This window comes from Dermacentor silvarum, chromosome 10, assembly GCF_013339745.2.
Source record: "Dermacentor silvarum isolate Dsil-2018 chromosome 10, BIME_Dsil_1.4, whole genome shotgun sequence".
NCBI lineage: Eukaryota > Metazoa > Arthropoda > Arachnida > Ixodida > Ixodidae > Dermacentor > Dermacentor silvarum.
In genome coordinates this window covers 44,709,589-44,734,111 of record NC_051163.1, presented here as the reverse complement: position 1 = coordinate 44,734,111, position 24,523 = coordinate 44,709,589, and the positions used below count along the sequence as shown (strand labels likewise).

At 48.3% G+C, this 24,523-nt stretch overlaps 1 protein-coding gene across 1 annotated transcript in view; it reads left to right on the top strand.

The window, feature by feature from the left end:
* The window catches only part of LOC125940686 (calcium-activated chloride channel regulator 2-like), a 76,499-nt gene that overhangs the window by 6,289 nt on the left and 45,687 nt on the right, over nt 1–24,523 (top strand). The window contains exons 3-7 of the mRNA XM_049657117.1: nt 3,999–4,172; nt 9,112–9,239; nt 10,819–10,930; nt 14,095–14,322; nt 23,576–23,875. Of these exons, the coding sequence (XP_049513074.1) occupies nt 3,999–4,172; nt 9,112–9,239; nt 10,819–10,930; nt 14,095–14,322; nt 23,576–23,875 (942 nt within the window). The remainder of the gene's footprint in view (nt 1–3,998; nt 4,173–9,111; nt 9,240–10,818; nt 10,931–14,094; nt 14,323–23,575; nt 23,876–24,523) is intronic.

The window sequence follows — 24,523 nt, the reverse complement described above, 5'->3', positions numbered from 1 at the left end:
AAGTTTCGCCCGAAATGCGAAGCATCAATTGTGACAGCAAATTAGTAGAGAGCTATACGGAGAAAGGATAGATTTATCGGCTGTATAAACTTGGACACATTCACTTACTAACTGAATTAACAAGCATGGTGTCAGCGCGCACAAGGAAACATGAACAGATCACACTCGATGACCAGAGACTACCGCTGTGAAAACCCTAGCGTGAACAAGCGCGGCTGCTGCTCCTACCGTCTACCGCTTCAACGGAAACTGAGTGGCGAAAGCACAGCACATACAAAGGTAGGAGCCGTGTGCAGATCGCTTTCAAGATATGGTGCGCGCGACCGCCCGCAGCCGCGCAAAGTACAAGTACGTAGTTTCTGACAGAACAGAAGCCGCACCCCCTCCATTCCGCGCTGCCTTCCAGCTTTCCTCCTTTCGCGTGCGAGATTAAGCCTCCAGTTCACCTTGCGCTCAATCGCGGCGCAGTTGGTGCCGCAGCACAGCATCGCTCCCCCTACCTCCCTCCCATCTCCCCACGGCCATTCGCGCGACGGGAGAAGTCGCGTTTGCTCTCTGCCATGCGTTCGCTGTTCGTGAAAGCGCGCGTCTCTCACGCGCTTTGACGCGCGCATACAAGATAGGGCGCTCGGCGACGATTTTATCGCCATTTGACTTTATACGGAACCTCATGGCGATGGCAACGGCAGAAATCCACTTAGTGTCTATATAATTGCTATCGCAATAAAACAACCTGAAATGGGTTCGGACTTGGGTACTATGTGAAGGAAATGCTAAGGGACGATGTTTGAAGTCATAGTCATGAACATGAATCAGCAAAAATGAGTGGCTCAAAAACCGTTGTTGAATTGGTTCGAATGCGGACCCTAAGTGAATAAAACACTAAAGGATGATGGCAGAAGTTATAGCCATGACCATGACTCAGGAAAAATGACAATGACTCAGCGAGAAAATACTAGCACTCAAAAAGCACTGAAATGGGTTCGGACATAATTGATAGGTCATAACATGTATGTCATATCACGTAGGTCATGAAACAGCCGCCTACGTCTTGGTACTCTCATGATCGTATCGTTATTTGGTAGGCTCTCCGCACACTGCTTCGCATCACATCGATTCCCACAGGGCGTGGAATCTGCCGGCTTTTTTACTGTTAATGATTTTTCGCTTAGTCATCGTCATGAGCATGACTAAGCAAAAATGACAATGACTTCTACCATCATCCTTTAGTGTTTGCGTTCCTTAGGACCCACGTGCGAACCCACTCCAGTGCTTTTGAGTGTCAATCTTTTTTCGCGTAGTGATTGTCATTTTTTCTTAATCATGGTCATTATTGAGTCATTATTGTATTATTGTCGTTACTATCATAACCGTACTTGCACCCATTACAATGATTTGTTCTTCATTGTTTGCCACTTTCGCGTTTTTTTTTTGACCCATGAGAGCACCAAGACTTAGGCGGCTGTTTCATGACCTACATGACAGACATCTCATGACACACATGCCATGACCTAAAATTTATGTTCGTCATGCACCCTTGTCATACTATGCCAATTTTGGTACATACCAAGTTAACGAAACGACCATGAGAGCACTAAGACGTAGGTAATATAGATAGATAGATAGATAGATAGATAGATAGATAGATAGATAGATAGATAGATAGATAGATAGATAGATAGATAGATAGATAGATAGATAGATAGATACACTCAAAGCTGCAAATGTGCGCCAAGGAATGTTTCGCATTTAATACCCTCCGCAGAGATGCATGCGACTTGCATGCGCGCACAAGGCGGAAGCGCGGATTAAGGAGTAAATATATAAGCACTTGAATTTCCAGGTAATATAATAGACCGATGATAACTGATCGTGGTGGAAAAAGCACTACTAAAACGGAGACTTAACTAGAGCACGTGACAAAGCGCTGTTCTTGCTATGTATCCGTTTTAGCAGCGCCTTTTCCATCATGAACGTTTACCAACACGCAGAACTGACAGCTATGATAAAGCATCGCCCCGCGATAATTCTGGCGAAATTGGCCCGCCGCTCTCCTCGGACGAATGCTGGGAACAGTACTGTTATTGAGGCAAAAGTACTCATAACTACTTTTATGAAAGATCATGCGAACATTCTGAATAGCCAATACTAAATCATCAGGTTGCTCACTCGCTAAACGCCTTCGCTTCCCTACACAACAGGCTGGGGACGTACGCGCTAGGTTGTTTTACAGCCACACATACAATACTTAAAACGTGCAAGCACTCCGAATTAACCGTGGCTGAACCGCTCCAGATGCCCAACGTAATTAGCAGCCAGTATCGCGTTATGTGGCTTTCTACGCCACGGAGAGATTTCAGCAGATGGAGCCAAGATGTGTCCTCGAGGCCAATAGTGACACTGACGCGATTCACCGTTCTGCGTGCTGGCTGCCTTTAATGTGCGTTCCTTCTTCTATTTCTTCGTTGTATTCTTATTTGGTTTGGCCATACGACGGGGCACCATACTCTCGCACGTCTCTCATCACGGGTTAGAAAATGACGTGGCAAATTACATATTTCTATCATGCTTGTTTTCCTAAGGTTCTTGAAGACCGTGCCCATAAAAAGTAGTTTTATTCTACTTACACAGTAATGACTCTACGTCTTGAAAGATGGTAACCTCGGTCATTTATACACACCTGCCATCGTTTCTTGATATCACGGAAAAAATTGGACATCTTCATCTGGTGTGCTCTTCATCATGGGATTCACAGAAGTTTGGATGTCCGCCACATCTCCGTGGCGCATCCCTCTGAGGGGCAACTTCACGCGGGGTAACAAAAACATCACGGCGAGCGGCATGGTGAATAGAGAGCATGCGATAGAAGCGCAAATGTAGTCTTGGGTCTGATATCCCTGTACTTATATACAGTAGTGTGGAGCTTTGCGCCGTTGTGCGTCATAAACCTTTGTCCAAATGAAGACAGTTTGTGAATGCGCTACCAAATTCTTCGGCGCAAACGTTTTAGCACGTCAACGTTTGACTTCATGGCATATAATAATGCTGCACCAAGCCTGTGGCATAAAAAAGGAAAGGAGTGTCAATCATTGGCGACGCGAATGAAGGCAAGGTCGATGTACTGTCAACGTCACATTTAATCCGAACGTGAGAGCGAGCGACCCGCGTAACCGTCAACGCCACGTCAACGCCACCCAGCTGGAATCAAGACGAGAGTGCGCCAGGCGTTCTAGGGTGCCTCGATGTCAAACGACCTGTCTGTCATCGAAGCACTCTAGAACTTGCGGTACTTATGCGATACCTGTTCACAGTGTATGTAACCAGTTGTTTCTCCGATCACCCGGAGACGGGCGACTGGTGCGAATCCACATTTTTGGGAGTCATTCGCCGGCATTCGCGTGGATCTTCAGTGCGTCAGTAGTATTTTCCTTCGTTTCGATTCTGGTATGCTAGGAGAAGTTATATGCTTATTATATGCTTATCAGGTATGACACGCCATGCGGCAAGGAGTTAAAACTATCCATCAAACGCGCAACCGAAGCACATTCAACATCGCCGAACGCACATAAATCATCAGATGAAATTCTCGGCAGACCTGTAAAGTGCCTCTAGTGCTGTACAGCGGAATACTAGTTTCTTAATTATTATTATTGATTAGAACACACAACACCAGTTCACTGTTAACTCGGTCAATTCCAAGTGATTTTATATGAACTAGGGCAGCTTTCATCCCCCGTGCTGATTTTCTGTGCGTCACGTCGGAGGCATCAAAACTATCAAGAAGTCAATGTTTAATTGTGGTAAAAAGGTTAAGTGGAACGAATTTCCCCCATTTTTATTTTAGCCACATACATTGACAGCTATGCACAAGCTAGCCCAACATCGTACTTTGTTATTCATAAAGAACTCGCGCCCCGCTTTTCGCATGACAAAAAAAAAAGTTTACGCCTTTTGAGCCAATAGACTGCCCTCTCGTATTTATTTTCGTTCTTTTACAGCTGAAGCTGAACGCCTGTTCGAAAATCCTGGTTTTCACCGCTGCACGACATGACGGTTCAGCATGCAGTAAGGATAACGAGTGCAACTTTGAGAAAAATTGCATCATCTCGCCATTTATTCCCGCGGAACACCCTGCAGAAAGCTCCATCATGTTCATGCCGTACGTGAAAAACGTAAGGATTCCTGCTTTTTTTGCGTCTCTTCGCAAGTATTATGTTTATATAAAATACGAAATAAAGGAACAAGCGCGTCTTGCGCAACGGCTGTACCTCAGGGGTCCTGAACAGTAAAAAAAAATGTCGCAGTTTCGCCCGAAAGGCGAAGCATCGATTGTGATAGCAAATTAGTAGAGAGCTATTCGGAGTAGGGATAGTGGTTTTATCGGCTGCATAAACTTGGACACATTCGCTTACTAACTGAATTAACAATCGTGGTGTCAGCGCGCACAAGCAAACATGAATAGATCACACTGAATGACCGCAGACGACTGTCAAAACGCTGGCAGCAAGCGCAGCCGCCGCAGCGGGCGAAGGCTCGCGCGGTCTATCGCATAAACGGAAACTGAGCGGCGAATGCACAGCGCATACAAAGCTCAGAGCCGTGTGGAGATAAGAGACGGTGCGGGCGACCGCCAACGCCGGGCAAAGTGCAGAGGAGTTGTGTAGAGGAGAAGTTGTTGGCAGAGAAGCTGCCCCCCCCCCCCTCCTTCAGGTGCTGCCTTCGCGCTTTCTTGCTTTCGCGTGGGAGATTGAATGGCAAGTTCCTCTTAGGCCCGGTTGCAAGATAAGCCTTTGGTGCCGGAGCACAGCGTCGCCCCGCCTCCCTCCCTCCCATACCCCCACGGCCTTTCGCGCTCTCCGTGATAGCGCGCGTCCCCCGCGCGCTTTCGCTCGCGCATACGGCGTGCGGCGACAATTTTATCGCCCTTGGAATCTATACGGAACCTCACGGCGACGGCGACGCAGACGGCAGAAATCCGGTTGAAGCGTCCATATAATTGCTATCGCAATAACAAGTACGAGTGCATTCTGTAGATCGACCGTGGAGCTACTTGTCAATCTCTGAGCCGAGTCGGTAATCGCGCACGCTGACACTTAACTTACAAACGGGATTCTCAAACGGAACATAACGTTAATTTCACGTTTCCACGATAAAGGAGGGCGCTTTTCCTCATTTCTGGAGCTACCGGCCGAGATCGGCTGACGGCAGGCAACCATGCGCCGTCTGTTTGTACTGACATGCTCGCTCTAGCATCCACGCTCTTTCAGCTCTTCCTGCGGGTATTACGAAACAAGGAAGCGCCTCTGTGAACGCATCATGAACGTTGCGTAAGTGCTACATGGTCGCTTTTGGGGAGCCAACCAGACGTACGCGTTGGAAGGCGTCCGCGCGCGCGCCGCGATCGCTCGACGTCGCGTAGTGCCTGACGGAGGAAGACGCCAAGCCCCCAAACGAAGCAGGAGTTGCCGCGCGTCGGCATGCGTTACGTCACGCCAGCGCAGTATTGCGAGGTTGCCATGTTCAAGGTAGCCTATAGCTTTCGCTCAGCGGCCACGTTAAGCAATGTATTAAAGATTGCCATTAAAAGACAAGCTTTAGCTTGAAATTCGGTTCTACTTTTAAATGAAATTGCAAGACTCCTAGTGGTTCAGTCAGCTCAACGGTGACTTATTAACGAATATTCTGAACCTGGGTAAAACCTGCAGCAGCATCGGCGTAGCATCACCTAATGCAGCCGCTACGGCTGAACACTTCAGCGCACCGTGCTTCGGCGTATGCCATGATCGACCATAATACACGCGTGGCACGCCAGTCACAACGCACGCATCTTGCACGCCACGCGAATAGTCGTTGCGGAAGACACGATGGCGCATCATGGTCACGTGGAGCGCGTCGCACGGGTTGCAGCTTCCGGCACGCGCGTAAACATTTTAGCATTGCTAGGTCTCAACGCCAACGCGCGTCAACACGCGACGCCACCTCCGCGCCTGATGCCGTACGCACCGAGACGCAGTACGGCGCGTGCAGACGCGATCCAGCGCGTCTGCATCCGAGGCGTGGCTTCCAATCTTCTATGCCATTCAGGATCGTTGAAATTTGAACGTGTTCGTACACAACTAGAAAAAAAAAAAAAACACAGCGTCAGGTGACAAAGCGCTCTGTGCTGTTTCGTCCGTGTCTTGCCATCCTGTTGCTTCTCGGACATCGAACGTCTTTGAGGAGCCAACAGTAGCGTAGCCTCTTCTCTCAAACTCGCTTGAGGCTGCTCAAAAAAAAAAAAGGGGGGGGGGGGGGTGTAGGGGGGAAGAACGCCTTCAAGCTGGCTGACGCAGCCATCATGGGTGGCCCTCAATGCATTCAAGCGAGTGAGCTGGAGTAATGCGCATTAAAATTAGGTCCTTTTCGAAAATTCACTAGCCTAAATGTTCTTTTAATACACCACCCTCGTTTCTCTTCGTTCATGAGGTTTGAAGAAAAGGCACGAAAAACTAAGTTTTGTTACACGCACTTTGATTCCTATACCTATTCCTATACCTAGCCCATACCTTAAAGGGCGCCTCGCCAGGTTTGCTCATTCATACAAACAAGCTCGGCGCCTATTTCACGCACTGCCAATCGTGTCTGCAATGTACTACCGCGCTGCGCGGCCGCGAAATGATCTGGAATGTAAAACCAAACGCTGCGCGTCCTCCTCCTCGAGGAAGCATGGCCCCCAGCCAGAGTAGAAGTAACGCGCACAAACCATAGAGGAAGACATTTATCAAGAGCTGACACTCCCATAGAGTCCAGCGGCTGCATTGACTGTAGCGCACCAAGCGGCTGATGTGAAAACCTGAACCCCCCATCCGATTTCTGTTTTGGTCGCGTGCCTTTCGAAGGCTAGCTGGTACGCGTCAAGCCGGCTGCGCTGATCACCTCGGGCATTTGTTTTTGCTTCTTCCGCTCAATCGCGTGCTGTCTTGGTGCGGAATCGATTTTATTAAATTATCAATATTAAAGGAAATATTGGCAGCCGATCCACGAAGTGAATCCTGATGATGGAGCGAAGCTCCTTGGACGATTACGGCTGCTGCTCGAGCTTTCGCTTAGGGGTCTTGCTGCCTTTGCCGGCGAGCTGCTACTTCTCGTGCTCGTAGCTCGGGGTTAGCTTCGCGGCGTTGCCGTTGGGCTGCCGCGTCTCGTTCTCGAAGTGTAGGATCAGAGTGACGACGTTTGAGCTTACGTTCGCGTTCCTCCATACTGCAGTGGTAAGTGTAGCGACAGCGGCGCCGGCGCAGCGCAACGCATGTGCGCGGTCGGTATGCGCGCTGCGTGCGCGACGGGGAGCTACGACGGCGACAACGGACATCGTGAGAGCCTAAGGAGCTTCGCTCCTAAAAATTAGACATCCACCCAATCGTAGTAGTCGCTACGAAGGAAACCGATACGGCTTTTCTTTCCCTCGAAAGAAAAGCCCCGCAGTTGAAGAAAAATTCGCTGCGAATGCCTGCTCCTTAAGAGCACGAATAAATGGGTGACTGCGCGTTTTCGACACACCTTGGTCTTAGCTGGCGTACTTAGCCGACGCTCTGATGCGCCACGTACAGAGAGGTGGCCATAACGCAGGCTCCCAGCAAGGCCAGGCTAGACGCTCGCAGAATGCCTTCTACTCGCACTCACGACAAATGCGTGGGTGCAAAGCCTGTTTTCAGTCCTTCACAAGAAGGAATTTTCGATTTAGAAGTTTTGTTTTTTTTAGCTCCTCGGCGCTCTTTTGCGAGTTCTCCCGGCACAAGCAGTACGTGTCAAGATTCAGTACACCCCAAACTAACTCGCCACAACGGCTGAGCTGTTTTTCGATAACTGTCACAACGCTCGGTGCTGTGCCCTAAGCCTAAATTGCTTGAAAGGCAGCACAGGCTGTAAAACAAAATTTCTCACCCTGCCGGGGTTGAATAGTGCAGGAGCGCCGTATCGATGTGCAACAGGAACGCAACGGATTCCTGATACTTGTCGAGAGTAGCGCTCGTACATGGCCATGACTCCATCGAGTCGAGCGCGTTGATGTTTAAGTTCGTATTATTCTATTCGTGGCCTATAATGTCTGCCAAACACGTAAAATAAACTCAAGTTAACTTTCCCTCTTCGTGTATCTGCGCCTGTTCGGAACGCTTCAACATTCCTGCACGGTGAGAGTTTGAGGTTCCTAACAACAACCCGGTAGTGAGAGTTACCGGGAATCTAGGAGGAAACTTTCCTATCCCTGACGAAAGGTAATAGGGTTCATCTGTAGCGTATTCAGCGAGATTTCGATCCGGAGAAGCATCGGGCTGTTTGACACCTGGCTGCTCAAGATCATGGCCTACTCAATCGCACCTCCTGTCGGTCCGCTGCCAAAGGCTACTGCCTGGCGGCTTAGCCTAGCTGTCCACCGTATTCTTCAGCTGTGACCCGATGCAAGAGCACAGAGCCTCGATTTCAAAACCACTCTTCCTGCTAGCCGCGCCTATCCTGCCAATCACCACCTATTTGGTTGAAGTAATCGTTAGGAGTGTTGTTGGTTGCATGTCCCGATGACAGAGAACTGGTGCCTCGGTGAGGCTTACATCGTGCAGAAATGTTTCCAAAATTTTTGAACCGGGAGTAGGATACAGGATTGGTCAGCAACACATATATTTGCTCATGCTAGAATAGGCCTTTCTACAGCTGAACTTACCGAAAGCGTTGTGCTGTAAGCAGCGTCCAGCCAGTTTTAGCACATACCATAATTTTCAGACGTGTTAAATAGCCGTAACAAAACAGTGTTCATACACTAGGGGCTCGTTTTCTTATAGACAGCGTGTTAGGAACTTTGCGATAACCGATAAGCACAACAGGTCAACGATCGATGTTTCCGCAAGCTGATTCACCTCACCAAGCATTAGTGGAGCTTCTTACGGTAGAAACGGCTCACGACTCTGCTCTGCTCGCTCTGTATGAAGATCGCGTAGAATGTTGTGCTTGTTTTTCTCGTCGACTAAATAGAAGTTTTGTATTCATGGAGGTGTCAGTAACAATATAATAATCCTTAATGACCCTGTTTTACTAACGAATGTCATGTTTTTTTTCTGTCAAAAAATGGTCACCTTACAGATTTCTCATTTCTGTGAATCGGGTCAAGGCCTTCGCATGCACAACTACGAAGCTCGGACAACGCAAAACGTGATGTGTAAACGAAAGTCTGCCTCGGATGTCATCCTCTCGAACGATGACTTCAAAAAGTGAGTGCTTTTTGTGAGAGCCTTAGCTGGTTCGCGGGTCGAAAACTTGACTGTCCGTGAAATTCAATGGTGCCAAAATTGATGGCACGAAAAATGATGACGCGACAATGCCACGTGGTACCACCATGGTGCCACCAACAAAGCTTGTGGGCTTGAGTGCATAATTAACTCTACCTTTATTTATTAAGATTGAGGTAATTGAAGTCATCGAACTCACCATGGGAGTGGAATCCACAGACATGGCTGGTAACTAAGGCTAAATTAATTAAGGCAGATGTAATTAAGATATTGAATTAAGGCACTCGAACTTACTACCGTTGGAGGAAGTCGAACCCACGTGCTTTGGTGTTAAGGCAAAGTTTATTAAGGCACAATTCATTAAAATAGAATTATTTAAACACTGGAACCCACGAGCTTTTGTGGGAGTCGAACCCCGACCTTTAGTGTTGATTATGGCGAAGTTATTAAGGCACAGGTAATTCAGATAGTTAAGGCGCTCGAGCCCACAATCATTGGTGGGTGAAAGCAAGTGATAGGAAGTAACAACGCATTCGAATGAGAATGTCAAGCAATTTATAGCATGTCACGTGAGCGCGCAGGCTATCACCTTCATCCAGCGTATACTAATGTGACTGTCCACGTTTTAGCCGTACTCTGCGCTCGGAATTAGAAGACTGTTTTTTTTATGACGGTTTCAGGCTTCCGATCGCTAAATGTGCCATTTCATGCAAAGTCCAATGCAAAGAAGCAATGGATACTCAGCTAGTAGGTATATGTTTACGTTAAACATAAAAGTGGTCGCCTCGCAAAAGGAACAATTGAGGCGTTAGCAATTTGAGTCTAGCACATAATTTCCCCACACGTCAAAAGTACCCCGCCAAATAACTCCCAAGATCTCACACATTTCACATATGTATAAATTTCGCGAACAATCTAGTTCATTGAAGGTATTCCCAGGACACGCTTATAATTTTTTCCAGTGTATTTAGCCGCACTAAGAGCTTTGCTGTAAAATATAGCGGATATATTTTTCGAGGTAGTTTGGTATCCACAAAATCAATACCGAAATGAACGCACATAATACATATATTAATAATATTCGGGCTGGCGTACAAGCCAGTCCAAATAATAGACAAGCGCTAAACAAAAATGATGCTGCAAGCCCAATTTTTTTTTAATGTCTTGGTAATTTATTGACTTGCCTCCGTGGGATTCTCAAACTTCATTCCTCGCTGTTGATAGTGTTCGCTGGGAAAACACTGCAATTTAACTTGATATACTGTGTCATGGATGTGACAGGTGTGATCTCTATCTTCCGCATCATTCTTATGTTTACGTCCTACCGTCATTTACATGTGTGTGGGCTCGCGCCAAACTGCACAAATACTCCAGGTGTAGCAAGCCACTTGCTGCACCTTGCTCGTTCCCCAAGACGAGAATTAGTAGTCTTCCTGGCTAATGCTGGCAACTATTTCAATGACAGTAACGAAATAATCATTTTCTGACTAAAACACACGTTCACTCCTGGTTTGCGTTCCGGCTGGAAGAATCTGACATGGGTCCCAACTTTTTCTTTCAGGCTAGCAGCCCCGAACTTGTCTAAGCGCATCCATGTCACCTTTGAAGAAGCGCAGCGAGGTGACCAACCTCAAAAAGTTGTTGTGGCTTTGGATACGTCAAGCAGTATGAAGGTGAGAGCCTTTCATCAAGTGTTGTTCGTCTGTGGACGAGCCACGGTGCGCGTTAGGGGTGCGCGGTGCGGATGCGTGGAATGGATTTGGGGAACGCGTGCTTGTGCGCGCTGAGTTGGCATTCCGCCGACGGTCATAATAGGTCCACGCAGACAAAACTTGAGTGGGACTGTTGTACGTGGTACTGCGGCACTGGCTGCCAAGTCCTGGGCTGGATAAAGACGCCGCCGACGTTTAGAGCGACCACGTGTTGCGTGTTACCCCTACGCGTCTGGGCGGCAACCACTTCGATCTTGTTTTCGGAGTGCTGATAAAAGCCCGCATGGTGTCGAGTGAGTCGAGAAATAAACGCCTCCTTGGAGGTCCCTGACGTGGGCATCGAGTGACTGAACGTTCCTTACGGCGCCGGTAACGCGCTTCTCAAAGTTGTGCTTGGCCGCAGACTCCTGGGTCCACTCCACGATCGGTTGCAGCTTGGACTTCACGAATGGATTGACTTTGTCGACGAAGTGGACATCGGTGTTACTGACCTTTGTGCCCAATGTGCAGTTAGTACAGCTGAACAGAATCTCGTAGATTACATCTTGGGCCAAAGCAGATGATTGTGATGATGTGTAACGCTAATCGCATTAATATCGACATCCAATTTCTTTTCTTTCCAACAATTTTTTTCTTTTCAAGTTCCCAGTGACCCAAGTTGGCGTCAGAGGTTCATTAAAAAGCGACACATGCTCATTATCACATATACCCTACCCTGCCCCAACTTGAGTCGATGGTTAATTCCTAACCAGGTTACCTTAAGCATAGCAGCTCGATTCTCTATACGAAGGATTCAGCAGTGACCAATGTTGGCCGGAAAATGGTTAGAGACAGATACCTCTGATAGAACCCATCTCACGATGACTCTCGACGCTCACGCAATTAGCATTAAAGAAACGTAGCGACACACCGTATTACCGAAAACACAATAACTTAGATTCTGTTACGGACATTATGAGATGTCCATTGTTTCGAGTATGCGCGACATACACTTTCTCCGGAATCGGCCCAGTTTTTCTATGACACTTGTTCACCAGGGTCGCCCATGACCATGACACAACACAATGGATTGTCAAAGGAGGAATGACCAGGACACAACGAAGAAAGTGGCAACACAATGTTTCTGAAGAGATATCGATAGTACGAAGACAGCGTGAAGACAGCGACATGAAAACGGGATGACGACGACGGTATCACAATGGCATGACGACTACAGCATGAGGACAGTGAGATGGCGAAATTGGAAGGAAGACGAGACAACGACTTATAACGACAGCATCATGTTCACGAGCACATACCTTGCAGTTCCAGGTAGTCGACAACTTGGGTACACTGGGTCGGGGAAATAATCTAGGTAGATATATATACTTAAAGTGCGCAACGTAGGTCATGGTGCAAGATGCAAGATATATCTTACACCGGAATGTTGGTACAAAATGCTAATCGCATTAGTCTTCAAGGCAACGGAAATTGACAAACACAGGACGCGTATATTATCTGCTTATCAGTGACATTTCTACAGAAATTGCACTGTTTTCTGGTTATCTGATCTGTATCATAAAAACAAACACTGAGAGCCCTTCCACTACTGTGAAGACGGAAGCCAGCTAAGCTGCGACTGTAGCGAATATTGCCCCCACGTTCGAGAATGGCCGTATCGTCGTCCCAACCGAACATGTCTATCATGAACATTGAAGTTGAGAAACTCGCGCTGAAACCTGGCCGTCGAAACGATGTAGTTGGCGCTAGCGTTGCCAAGGCATGCATCACCATTGGATGCTTCCTGGAAGGCAAGCTGACACTTGGACTCAACATCGTGCGCCCGCAACTCGGGGCCAGCGGCTCTTCACTGACGTTTCGCCCGGTTTCGGAAGCCCTCACGTTAGAATCGGCACGTCGACGACGAGCCCTTTCCCGTGCGCGTTCGGCGGCGGCGTTGCTCAAACGCGTCGACACATCGTCAGTTGCTCATGGATGGCGTCAGTTGCTCATGAATGACTCATAGCCCCTTAACCAATGGCTTATACCCCCGTAAACGCGGCCACCACATTACGACGACAAAAGAGAAGTGAAATTCTACGCTGGAATGATTAGCGGCAACGTCGCCAGCTGTGGAAGCAGACGACGACGGAGGAGGCAGGAGCAGTGGCACAAGCGCGTACCGAGCACGCGCTCGGGCTCGGCACGGCATCCAACGGCACGAGCGCAAACCGAGGGGCGCCAACATGCTAGCTGCGGAAAAAGACGACGCTCGAGCCAATGCTAATGATGATAGTTTTTTTTCTATACGCGGACACGATCCTGGGGGAACTAGTCATTAACGACTTTGCTGTAAGAACACACGGAGATGATCCGCGATTTTTTATTTGTTGCGTGGCTTCATCACCATGCAGCCTTGATGGCGCACGTGTTTACTAAGCGATTATTTAAAGCACCTCTACTGCGTGGAAGTAATACACTTGCGGTGGAATGGTCTGTGTCCTGATGTTTCGGCCCCATCTTCTTACAAGAGCGGTAGACGTTAGGACGGCTCGGAATGGGCATGCTGGATGGCTCGGAATACGAATGGGCAGCATTGAATTCTACAGCGCCGGTTTAGAGAGAGCTCGTCAACGCGTTGAAATCATGCGGCCTTTGGTGTAAACAGAGGGGATTGTCTAAGGGGAACCGCAGGCCGGCGAATCGAAGTAGTGGAATGAAATTTCGTTGTGGCATTGTTCCATACCTTAAATACTAAAGCGCGTATTTAAGAGATTTAAGGAACCTTCGGAGCGCGGGCTAGCTATATGAACCCCCAAACATGTAACATTACGATCGGTGACAGGCCCTCCCAATTAGTCCACCAACCATGTTATGTTCGTTTGCGTATCGTTAACCTGTCAGACAGGACAACATTGGAGGCAGTGCTTAGTCCAAGCGGAATTTCTAGTGAAACATTGAAACACTGTGTACACAAAAACTACACTGCCTATTATTAGGAAGCTGCAAATAACTGGATTGCATTTCAGAATGCTGGCGGGCCCCTAACATTTCGCTTTCCGCATCTGGCTATCGTGATATATGCGTGCTAGATCATCGCTAAAACGATTAAAATATTGTATCAACGCATGTTTTCCATATTGCAGACAAATGATCGGATTAATTTTTTGAAGGAAGGCCTTCAGGCTTACATAAAAAACATACCTGATGGCAAGATAAGACTGGCTATACTGGAATTCAGCAACAACGCCACACTACTTCACAATGTGCTTCTTGTGAATTCGACCACTCGTCAAAGGTTTGTTGCCACAGTGAACGCTCTGAAAGCTGATAGGAGGACGTGCATCGGTTGCGCACTTAAACTGGCTATACAGGTACGCTTTTTTTTCCTCTCCTCTCCTTCGTATGGCTGTCCGCTCTTGCTCCTGTTATGCCTACCGAGTCTAACTACTACTGCTACTTCTTAATATGTGCACGCATACAAAGTAATCTAGCGTATTGATTTGCCAGAGTCTGTAAAAACAACGCACTACCTCGACGCGCCTGTCCTACGTTCTCCTTATAACAACCAATTATTGTCATGCAGCTAAAATTTGTAGCAGCAATACGAAGACTTCACGCACATGCATCAATTTATTGTACTGTGTCCTAACAGTTTGTTGGAAGAAATGCGGTGTGTCTACGCATTTGTCCTGCGTTTCCTGTACAGACAACTAAGTTTAATACCATGTAGCTACAATCTGACAGTAGCTAAACCAGAAAAACACATAGCCTATTATATTTAAGTGTTACCCCAGAGTTCAGGAAGCAATGCGATGCCTCGACGCGTCTGTCCTTGGTACCTCTTACATTACCAACGCTTCTTGTTATATAGCAAAACAATTTATGCAGCTATAGCAGGTATAAACGCGAATACAGTATTTGACTGCACTGTGTCACCGTAGTGGGTTGAAACCAATGCGGTGCCTCTACGCGTCCGCCCTAAACTCCCCTTACATAGACGAAATTCGATGTTCTATAGCTGCAGGTTTACAGCAGCTGCACCAGGAATGCATGCACACGCAGCATTTTAGCGTACTTTTCCCCCAGAGGGTGCGGGAATGTCCTGCGACGCAAATTATTCATACTGTTTATATTCTACATTTTTCTACTGTACATCTTCACGGTGCTTCAGCGGAAGCGAAGGCGCTGCTATCGCAGAAATTATTTTAAAAGTTGTTCCTAGTAATAAAGTTTCGCACTGCCTTGTGCTTCCCCCAGGAACAATTTTCTACAGATGTGAACTAGAAGGCACATGACCCATGCTGTTAAATTTGTTTGGAATGCTGTGTATGTAGTTATGACTGTATAAACAAAAGCCTTTATTACGCTTTTTAGGTCTGCAAAGAGGTCATAGCCAAGGGCATCATAAACAAAACACGAATGCAGCTGATACTAGATGCGCTGTCCGACGGTGGATACGAAGCGCGCACCTTAGCTCGCATTGCGTAGTTTTAAGCTCTTTCAAAATCATGTCGTAGTACAGGAAAGTGCCTGGCGCCTCAAGTCTTCGTAGGATATTGCGTTCCAATTCCGGCGAAAAAGAGGAAATTAGTGATGATATTTAGTCTGCCCGTAAGCGTAACACATCTGCCTGAATAGCGATACACTAAAGACAGACGAGCTCCTCAGCAATTGTACCCCAATGTGATAATGCGTCACCTAGAGCAATCAAAACAATACTTGCAACAGACAGGTTCTATCTGTTTGGGCAAAGGTGCCGGCAGAAGCACTAATTAAAGTATGCTAGATTATATTTTACTTCTACGCAACGCAAATGTGGTGGTGGTTCAGACGTGGTGGTTCCAAAAGAGGTGAAATTTCTTTACGCAATAGCCGCAACATTACACAGGAGAGTGGTAAAACGAGATTATAAAATAAAATTCTAAACACATGGCACGGTTGTAACTAACAAAACATTCCCAGTTTCCTTCGAAAGGCGAAGCATTGATTGCGATACCAAATTAGTGAGCAGCTGTACGATGTTAGGATAGTAGTTTTATCGGCTGCATAAACTTATAAACATAAACGAACTAACTAAATTGACAAGCATGGTGTCACACGTGTACAAGCAAACATGAACGCATTTCACTCGATTACCGCGGAAACTCGCTGTCAAAACGCTGGAGTGAGTAAGCGCGGCGGCAACAGAGCGTGAATTGACCAACGCGAACTAAGCCGCGAGCCGCATCAACGCGAACTAAACCGCGAAAATAAAAAAGCGCAGGCCGTTCTCTGCCCCTGCCCCAGATGGCTTTCACGATACAGTGGCCCCGAGCTGCCCGGTGTAGAACGCCTCCTCCCGCCCCACCCTATCCCTACACTCCCTCCAGAGCGCTGCGCGCCACTGGAATACGGCTGGCTTCCTTCACGCTTCCGTCCCTTGCATGCGCAATATTCAGCCGCGTTCGCAGCTATGGAACAGGAGGCAAAGGAATACCAGGACATGTGACATCTGCATCTGGGACCCGAATGGTTACAATAGAAACATCTGGAGCAATGCTCGGGCGGCATATGGACCAGGTACGTCTTCGGCCTACAGAAACACAGTCACCTGACAATGCGGAAGACGCGCGCCCAGACGGCACTACATTCAGGCGAGAGGAATCCGCGTTACAGCTCGATGTGAGACTGGAATCATCTGCTTTGCCGCCTGCAGTTGCGGATCATCATGCTGACGGCGCCTTCCCGGCACTTCCGTTATCCGCAGCAGTAGGGCCAAGCGAACCCGCTCAAGTCCTACGACGCTCGAAGAGGACGAGGAAACCAGTTGACCGATTTTAGGAGGAAGAAGTGTTGTATCGGCCGCTGTGTCATAGTGCGGGCTACACACTGCGTGAACTTTTCTTTCTACCTCGCTGTGACCTCTTTCCATTCCCTCTCTCTCCTGGATTACTATATAACCACCCTACAGTTGACATTAAAGGTTGGTTTTTACCTTTCTCGTTCCCAGGCGTGTACATACGTTCCGTCCCTGCCGTGGCCTATCGCCCGCTGCTATGTTCCACTAGGCAACGCAGTGAATTCATAGCTCAGCGAGGTTCTGCGACAGCAGGCGGTACTTTTTACGGTTAGCTAGAACAGCTTCGCTGTTAAAAATGCCAGCTCAGCCGTAATCGAGAGTAGATGTAAGCATGAAATGGCTACCGGCAAAGCATATTGGTGCCGCGACGCAGGCATGAAAGGTTACTGAGCTGAAATGAACTTCTTTTGAACTGAACTTCGTTGCAAGTCTCGCCTCGGCCAAACAATCATCTGCGGCGCGCTGGACGCTGGCGTTGGAGAGCACAGACAACCCTGTCTTAGCGCCAAAGGATGACAATCAAGTGTATGATGCCCTGTATCTGCCTTTTGAACTTCGCTATTGGAAATGACAAATAAAACTTCAGCGTAATAGTTGTTACAGCTTCAGTGATATTGTGAACCAACATTAGGAAGAACTCTGAAGCAATATTTTTAAATGCGTAAGCATTTGTATGGTATACCGAACGTGAAAACTGTCCGAGCGTCTATTCGCACTTCGTGTAAGACGATCGCTTTCAAAGTAAAGCCAGCAGCAATGTTTTCGCCAGCTGTGGCTGAAGACGACGACGACGACGAACGCGCGAGCAGTGGCGCGAGCATGTCTCTGTGACACGTGGTGAATGCAATCAAGCGGGCACTAGGCACACCTTTAGTAAGACAGAATTGTGAAGCAGCCATGACTTAGGAAAGGAACACATCAACGAACCTGGCGCAGCCACCTGCAGTAGTTTGCTCGCCTCATCATTTCACTGTGCAACACCTTAATCAGCACTTCGTGTCACCGCAACACTGTCGCATTTACCGTAATGGCGCCAAGACGACCGCCGTCGCTGAGCAGTGCTAGGGTAACCAGCAGTGTTGAGTGTGAACACTCAGCACCACGTCGTTACTACGAAATTCTTAGGCATCATTCATATAACTCCTTGAGGAGATTCCAGGTAAATATTTTTCGCAACTTTGTTGGGCAGTAACTAGTGAAGGTAATGCGGTCCTCTACAAAGGCTTGGGGGCCAGAGGCCGCATTTTTTTTAAACGTTTGACTGGTTGCTCAGATGTTCTCGTTTGAGTTCCCTTATGGATAACGGCTCTGGCTTTTGGCTCAAGGCCACTTACAGGTCAACAACAACGGGAGCTAAAATCATTAAAAACATTCATGAGCCCTTCCACTCAGTGAAGGTGGATGACCGGCGAAGTTGTTAAGCGCATGACTCAGAGGTGATACAGAATTTTAAACAAAGGTACGAACATATTTAGTGTCCTGATCTGTGGTCATCGTGACGATAGGTACGCACACGCATTCGTGTTTCTCCTCTGTTATATGTGTTCGTCATGGCGCATGCCCATGTGTGGCTCATACCCTCTTGAGCAATGTCTCATACCGCTGTAAACGCGGCCTCCCAAGTACGACGACAGAAAAGTGAAATTCTACGCTTGAATGATTAGTGGCAATGGAGCCACCTGTTGAAGACGACGAAGACGAACGCGTTAGCAGTAGCACGAGCGTGTTCGCGCGGGTGCCCCTAGGGGCGCCTACGAACCAGCTGTAGAAGAAAGCGACCACCCTCGAGCCACTGCTGATGATGATATTTCTGCGCACAGACGCCACGAAACCACGGATCTGAGCCACGGATCTGAGCCACGGATCTGAACCACGGATCTGAACCACGGATCTGAACCACGGATCTGAACCACGGATCTGAACCACGGATCTGTTATTTTTACAGCTTCGCTGTAAAAATAACATCAATAATATATGGGTTTGTCGACAAAGGTAGGCAAAGTGAGCTGTCGCATTAAAGACAACGCATTTGCAATATTTTAGGGTGAGAAGAGGTTTATTCGCGGTGTCCGTCAAGGACGCTACGCGTTCATGGAACAGCGAGGCAGTGTGGGCACCGTCTCCAATGACACCAGCGACCAGCAGCGCGAGCAGAGCGGCCCGAGCGTTGGCGATGCCGCTGGACGGAGGCGCGTATTCTTCTTCACAATCGTCCCCGCAGAAAAAGAGCCATCCTGGCGAGCTAAGAGGTTGGAGGCAGAGGGTCATGGTAGGGCTTGAGACGCGCCACGTGGATGAGGTCACGTCTGCGCCGGCGCATGTCGTCAGACGGAGAAAGTGGCTCGGTGAGAAAATTCACCCCGGAGACGCTCGCTCCAAGACGCGGTAAGGCCCTTCGTACTTTGGAACGAGTTTGGAGGAAAGCCCAGGAGTTTCGCAAGGAACATCCAGCCATACAAGAGACCCTGGGGCTTACGTGGTATTTGGAAGTGAGTCGACTGGGGCCTTCCTTCTGACGCTGTTGTTCTTGTGATGTAAAGGTGCGCGTGAGCTGGTGGCACTGTTCGGCGTGTGGGGCAGCTTCGTACACAGGTAGGCACTCGGAAGCGCCAGGACGGTATGGAAGGAGAGTATGGAAGGAGATGGCAATGGCTCCCGTCCATACAGGAGGAGGAAAGGTGAACATCCCGCAGTAGTTTGTATCGCAGTGTTGTACGCGAAGGTTACGAAAGTACGTACGTGGTCCCAGTTCCCATGATGAGATGCCACGTACATTGCGAGCATATCACGGAGAGCGCGGTTAAACCGTACTGTGAGCCCGTTAGCTTGCGGATGGTACGCCGTGTTCGTTCGATGAATAATGTGGTATTCCGAATGCAGAGCTTCAACGACTTCGGAGAGGACGGCGTGACCTATCACTGAGGAGTTCTGGAGGTGCGCCATGTTCGAAGGATGTAGCCATGTAGGACGAAAGAGGCTATATCCCGCGCTGTAGCATTCGATAAAGCAGCAGTTTCGACGTAGCGTGTCAAATGGTCCACAGAAACTATGATCCACCGATTGCCATGCGGTGTCATGGGAAGCGGGCCGTGGAGGTCACTGCCGACGTGATCGAAGGGTTTGGAAGGGCACGAAAGCGGCTGCAATGCGCCAGACGCACATAAAGGTGGTAATTTGTGACGTTGACAGTCATGGCAGCAATTAACAAACTTTCGTACGAAAGTATACATTCCCCGCCATTAGTAGAGATGGCGTAGACGTTCGTAAGTCTTCAATACTCCGGCGTGGCCACATTGCGGATCGTTGTGAAAAGAGGCACAAATTTGGGACCTTGAGCTGCGGGGAATCACTAGTAGCCATCCCTGGCCTTCGGGGGCGCAATTGCGTCGGTGGAGTAGCTGATCACGAATGTAGGAACGAACAGCTTCGTGTCGGGGGGATCGGGATACAGGGGTGGTCGATGATCCAGAAAGATAGGCGAACAGAGAAGCGATCCACGAGTCATGGCGTTGTTCCGTGCCCATCGAGTCAAATTCGAGAGATGACAGGGGATTTGCGCAAGTGGTTCCGCTGGCCGAGTCTGGAGTTAGAGGGGAACGGGACAGGGCGTCTGCGTCAGTGTGCGTGCATCCGCAGCGATAGAAGACGCGAATATCGTACTATTGGATTCGGAGTGCCCAGCGTGCTAAGCGGCCAGATGGATCTTTCAACGTGGCGACGCCAACAAAGTGCATGGTGATCCGTTACTAGGTCAAATAGGTGGCCGTATAAGTATGGGCAGGACTTGGCAAGCGCCTATACAAAAGCCAAGCACTTTTTTGAGTCACGTTGTAATTGGCCTCTGCTTTTGTCAGCGTGTGACTCGCGTAGGCGACCACGTATTCGGAGTATCCGGGATTTCGTTGCGCGAGGACGGCGCCAAGACCGACGCCCGCTGGCATGTGTATGTACCTCAGTTGCAGCTGTCGGGTCGAACTGGCGAAGAATAGGTGGAGAGGTAAGAAGACGACGCAGTGTAACGAACGCGACGTCGCATGCATGGGGACCAGGAGGAGAGGTCCGCGCCACCGCGTAGAAGCTAGGTCAAGGGCTACATGATCGAAGCGAAATTGCATACAAAGCGCCGGAAATATGAGCACAGGCCAACAAAACTGCGAAGTTCTTTGACGTTAGTAGGCTTCGGGAACTCAGCGACTGCACGAAATTTCACAGGGTCCGGTAGAACGCCGTGCTTCGACACGGTGTGGACTAAGATGGTCAGCTCCCACGTGGTGAAGTGGCACTTTTTGAGGTTGAGTTGTAGGCCAGCGTTTGTGAGATACGTTAAAGCATTTCTAAGGCGAAATAGGTGGGTCGGAAAATTAGGCGAGAAAACCACGACATCGTCGAGGTAACAAAGACCCATAAACCACTGGAGGCCACGCACCGTATTGTCCATGAGTCGTTCAAACGTTGCAGGCGCGTTGAAAAGTCCAAAGGGCACCACGTTGAATTTGTATAGGCCATCAGGTGTAATAAATGCCGTTTCTGGGGCTCGGCTTCAGCCATGGGAACCAGCCAGTAGCCAGAACGCAGGTCTAGGGACGAAAAGAATTCTGCCCCCTGAAGGCTGTCAAGGGCGTCGTCGATGCGCGGCAAAGAATAGACCTCCTTGCGCGTGACCTTATTTAATTGACGGTAGTCAACGCCAAAGCGAAAAGACCCGTCCTTCTTGCGAAGGAGAACGACAGGAGATGCCCAGGGACTGTGAGATGGTTAAATAACGCCACGGTGTAGCATATCGTCGACGACGTCGTTAATGACGCGACAATTGTCGGCAGAGAAACGGTACGGTCGTTAACGCAATGGCTGGTGTAAGCCGATATCAATGTAGCGCTGCACTTCCGACGTTCGGCCCAGTTGCGGCTGAGAAAATTAGACAGAACTTCTAAAGTGGTGTAGAAGCTGAAGGAGCTAGGAGTGTTCGGCAGGGCTGAGTGTAGTGGCGATGGAAATGGAGAGTAGTCTCATGCGAAGACTCTTCAAGCGTTCAAAGGGCGAGGAGTTCGTTGGAGTCAAGATGAAAGACTCGTCTGGCACGGTAACAAAGAACGAAGAGTCAAGGTGTTCCACGTCGCCGAGACATTCACCGACAAGAAGCGCAAGACACGCAGAAAGAGGATTGTACACAAAAATATTGCTGATGCCGGCGGCTATGTCAAGCATTGCAAAAGGCAGTAGAATGACTTTGCGGTTCATAAAGATGTCAGATGGTGTAAAGAAGACCGTAGCATCAGTGACGGCACAGCAGGCGACTGGGACAAGGGCAAAATAGCCAGGCGGAATGTCGGTGTCCTCCCGCACGACAAATTTAGGCGGCTGATTAAGAGTGTCGTGGGATCTTGCGTCACACAGCGGCGAAAATTCAACTTCACCGACCAGCAGTGCGAGCAGAGCGGGCCGAGCGTTGACGATGCCGCTGGACTGGAGGCGCGTCTTCTTCAAAAGGGGAACAAAAGCACAATAGTTTCACCTAACATATGGCAATGACTACAACAGGTAAGCGGGGGCAAATAGATGCTCTGGGTGCAAACACTTCGTAAATACGCAAATATATATACATGCAGTCGTCAGTCTAATTCCTCGTACAAAAAAAAAACGATGATGAGGTTTTACGAGAAAGGACATGATGATGATGTAGCTACTAGCGCTTCACTAAAGTGCGGTGGTTGTAGCGATTGTAACCGCCGTCGCAATAGAAAGTCGCAGCTACGACGTCCATCAAAAGTCGCTTCTACGCCTTGGCGTTACAAGGCCACAGTGTCATCAAAGCTTACGCGACCGCTGAAAGCAAGCCGCGTTTTCATTGAAAGCAGCGTAAGTCGCCATTGTGCAAGTTAACTGAGAATGTGTAAACGTCGCGTTTCTTTTTTTTTCTTCTGATTTTCACGAAAATTTTAAAGTTGAAAAAAAATTAAATTATGGGGTTTTACGTGCCAAAACCACAATCTGATTATGAGGCATGCCGTAGTATGGGACTCCGGAATATGGACCACCTGGGGTTCTTTAACGTCCACCTAAATCTAAGTACACGTCCGTTTCCGCAATTTGTAGCAGGTTCACTTCGGGACTTAAGTGACGGGATGATGTGGCGCAATATTTGGTGGATAATAAACGACGTCACCGGCCTATTGAGGACACGGTATCAGTAGGAGACGAAAGCAATGAATTCAGACATGTAACGCAAGTTGAGAGAAAAACGAAACTAATCAAATAGAAACTTTATAATAATGTACAGAAAGACCCAACAATTCAGTGAATATTACAGTATAATATAAGGAAAACCACACATGCCTTGTGAGAAGTTCAGCGTTAATAATTCCTGATGGACAATGAGAAGCCTGTCCGTTGTTATTTACATTTGAAACAATAATACCTTTTTGGTGGTAATGAGTTCACTGTGTACATGAGACAAGATTATATTTTCTGCTTCTGCAGGATTGAAAGTTATCCGTGGATTAAAATATTTAGAAAGCTAGCTGCTGTCCGTATGGACAACATTGCCGAGACGTTGACTGTCGGAGTGTGGCTTGATTTTATCACCCGCTACTGACCAGGTATAATTGTATAGCGGATTTCATTGCGCATACACCTATGCTGCTTTCCGCGATGCTCCTTTATTTACGTCCCTCGCCATTATGCTGCATGCAGCTGCCAAACCTTTCATTGTTCCCCTTCTCTCTGCGTTAGTGCAGCAAAATTTCGTGCAGTGCTCTGTGGCTCAGGTAATTTCTGTAAACGTGCAGGTGCTGAACAAACCCAATGACCCTCCACATGGCTCCATCGTCATGTTGGTCACTGATGGTGCGGAAAACGCGAAGCCCTACCTGAGGAGCATGATTCCAAGCCTCGTGAATTCTCTCGTTGAAGTGAGCACGTTTGCACTCGGAACCGCTGCAGATCCCAAGCTCGAAGAACTAGCTGCTGCAACGAACGGCAGGGTGTTCTATTTCCCGAACAGTCAAAAATTCGCTGCCGTCCGCATGGAAGTGGCCCTTCAGACAGCCAGCACGCCCGGAATGGTAGATTCTGCATGGCCCATTATGGTCAGTATTAATGTCACCATTTTACGGATTTTATGGCGATATTTAGCAGCTTTATTGTCTTTTAGCTCAGCTGTGGCACCCATTGGAGGATACGAGTCCGAGTGTCCTCTTTAGTAATGAACCCCAATTACACGCGAGTGCCCCCTTGACTGAGGGCGCGACGGGGATAAATATTACCAATTCAGGCTAAATATAGCATAAATCTAGACCAATTCAGGCTGGTGCTCGCAAACAAATATGCAGCCTTACAACACAAAGATGAAGATAACATAGAGCTAATGAATGAAACCGTAACTAGGCTGATCTCAGAAGCAGCAATTAAAGTGGGAGGTAAAGCACGAAGGCAACCAGTAGGTAAGCTCTCCAAAGTAACAAAGCACCTAATAGAGAAACGACAAAGCATGAAAGTCTCAAACTCAAGAGATAAAATAGAATTCGCTGAACTGTGAAATCTGAACAACAAGAAGTAAGGAATATTCGAAATTATAACGTGGGAAAGATTGAGGATGCCGTAAATATGGCCGCAGCATGAAACCATTGAAAATAAACTTGGCATAGGAATAGGCAAGATGTATGCACTGAAAGATAGGCAGGGTAATATCAGCAATTTCGATGGCAGCAGAAGAATTCTGTACCGACCTGTATAGT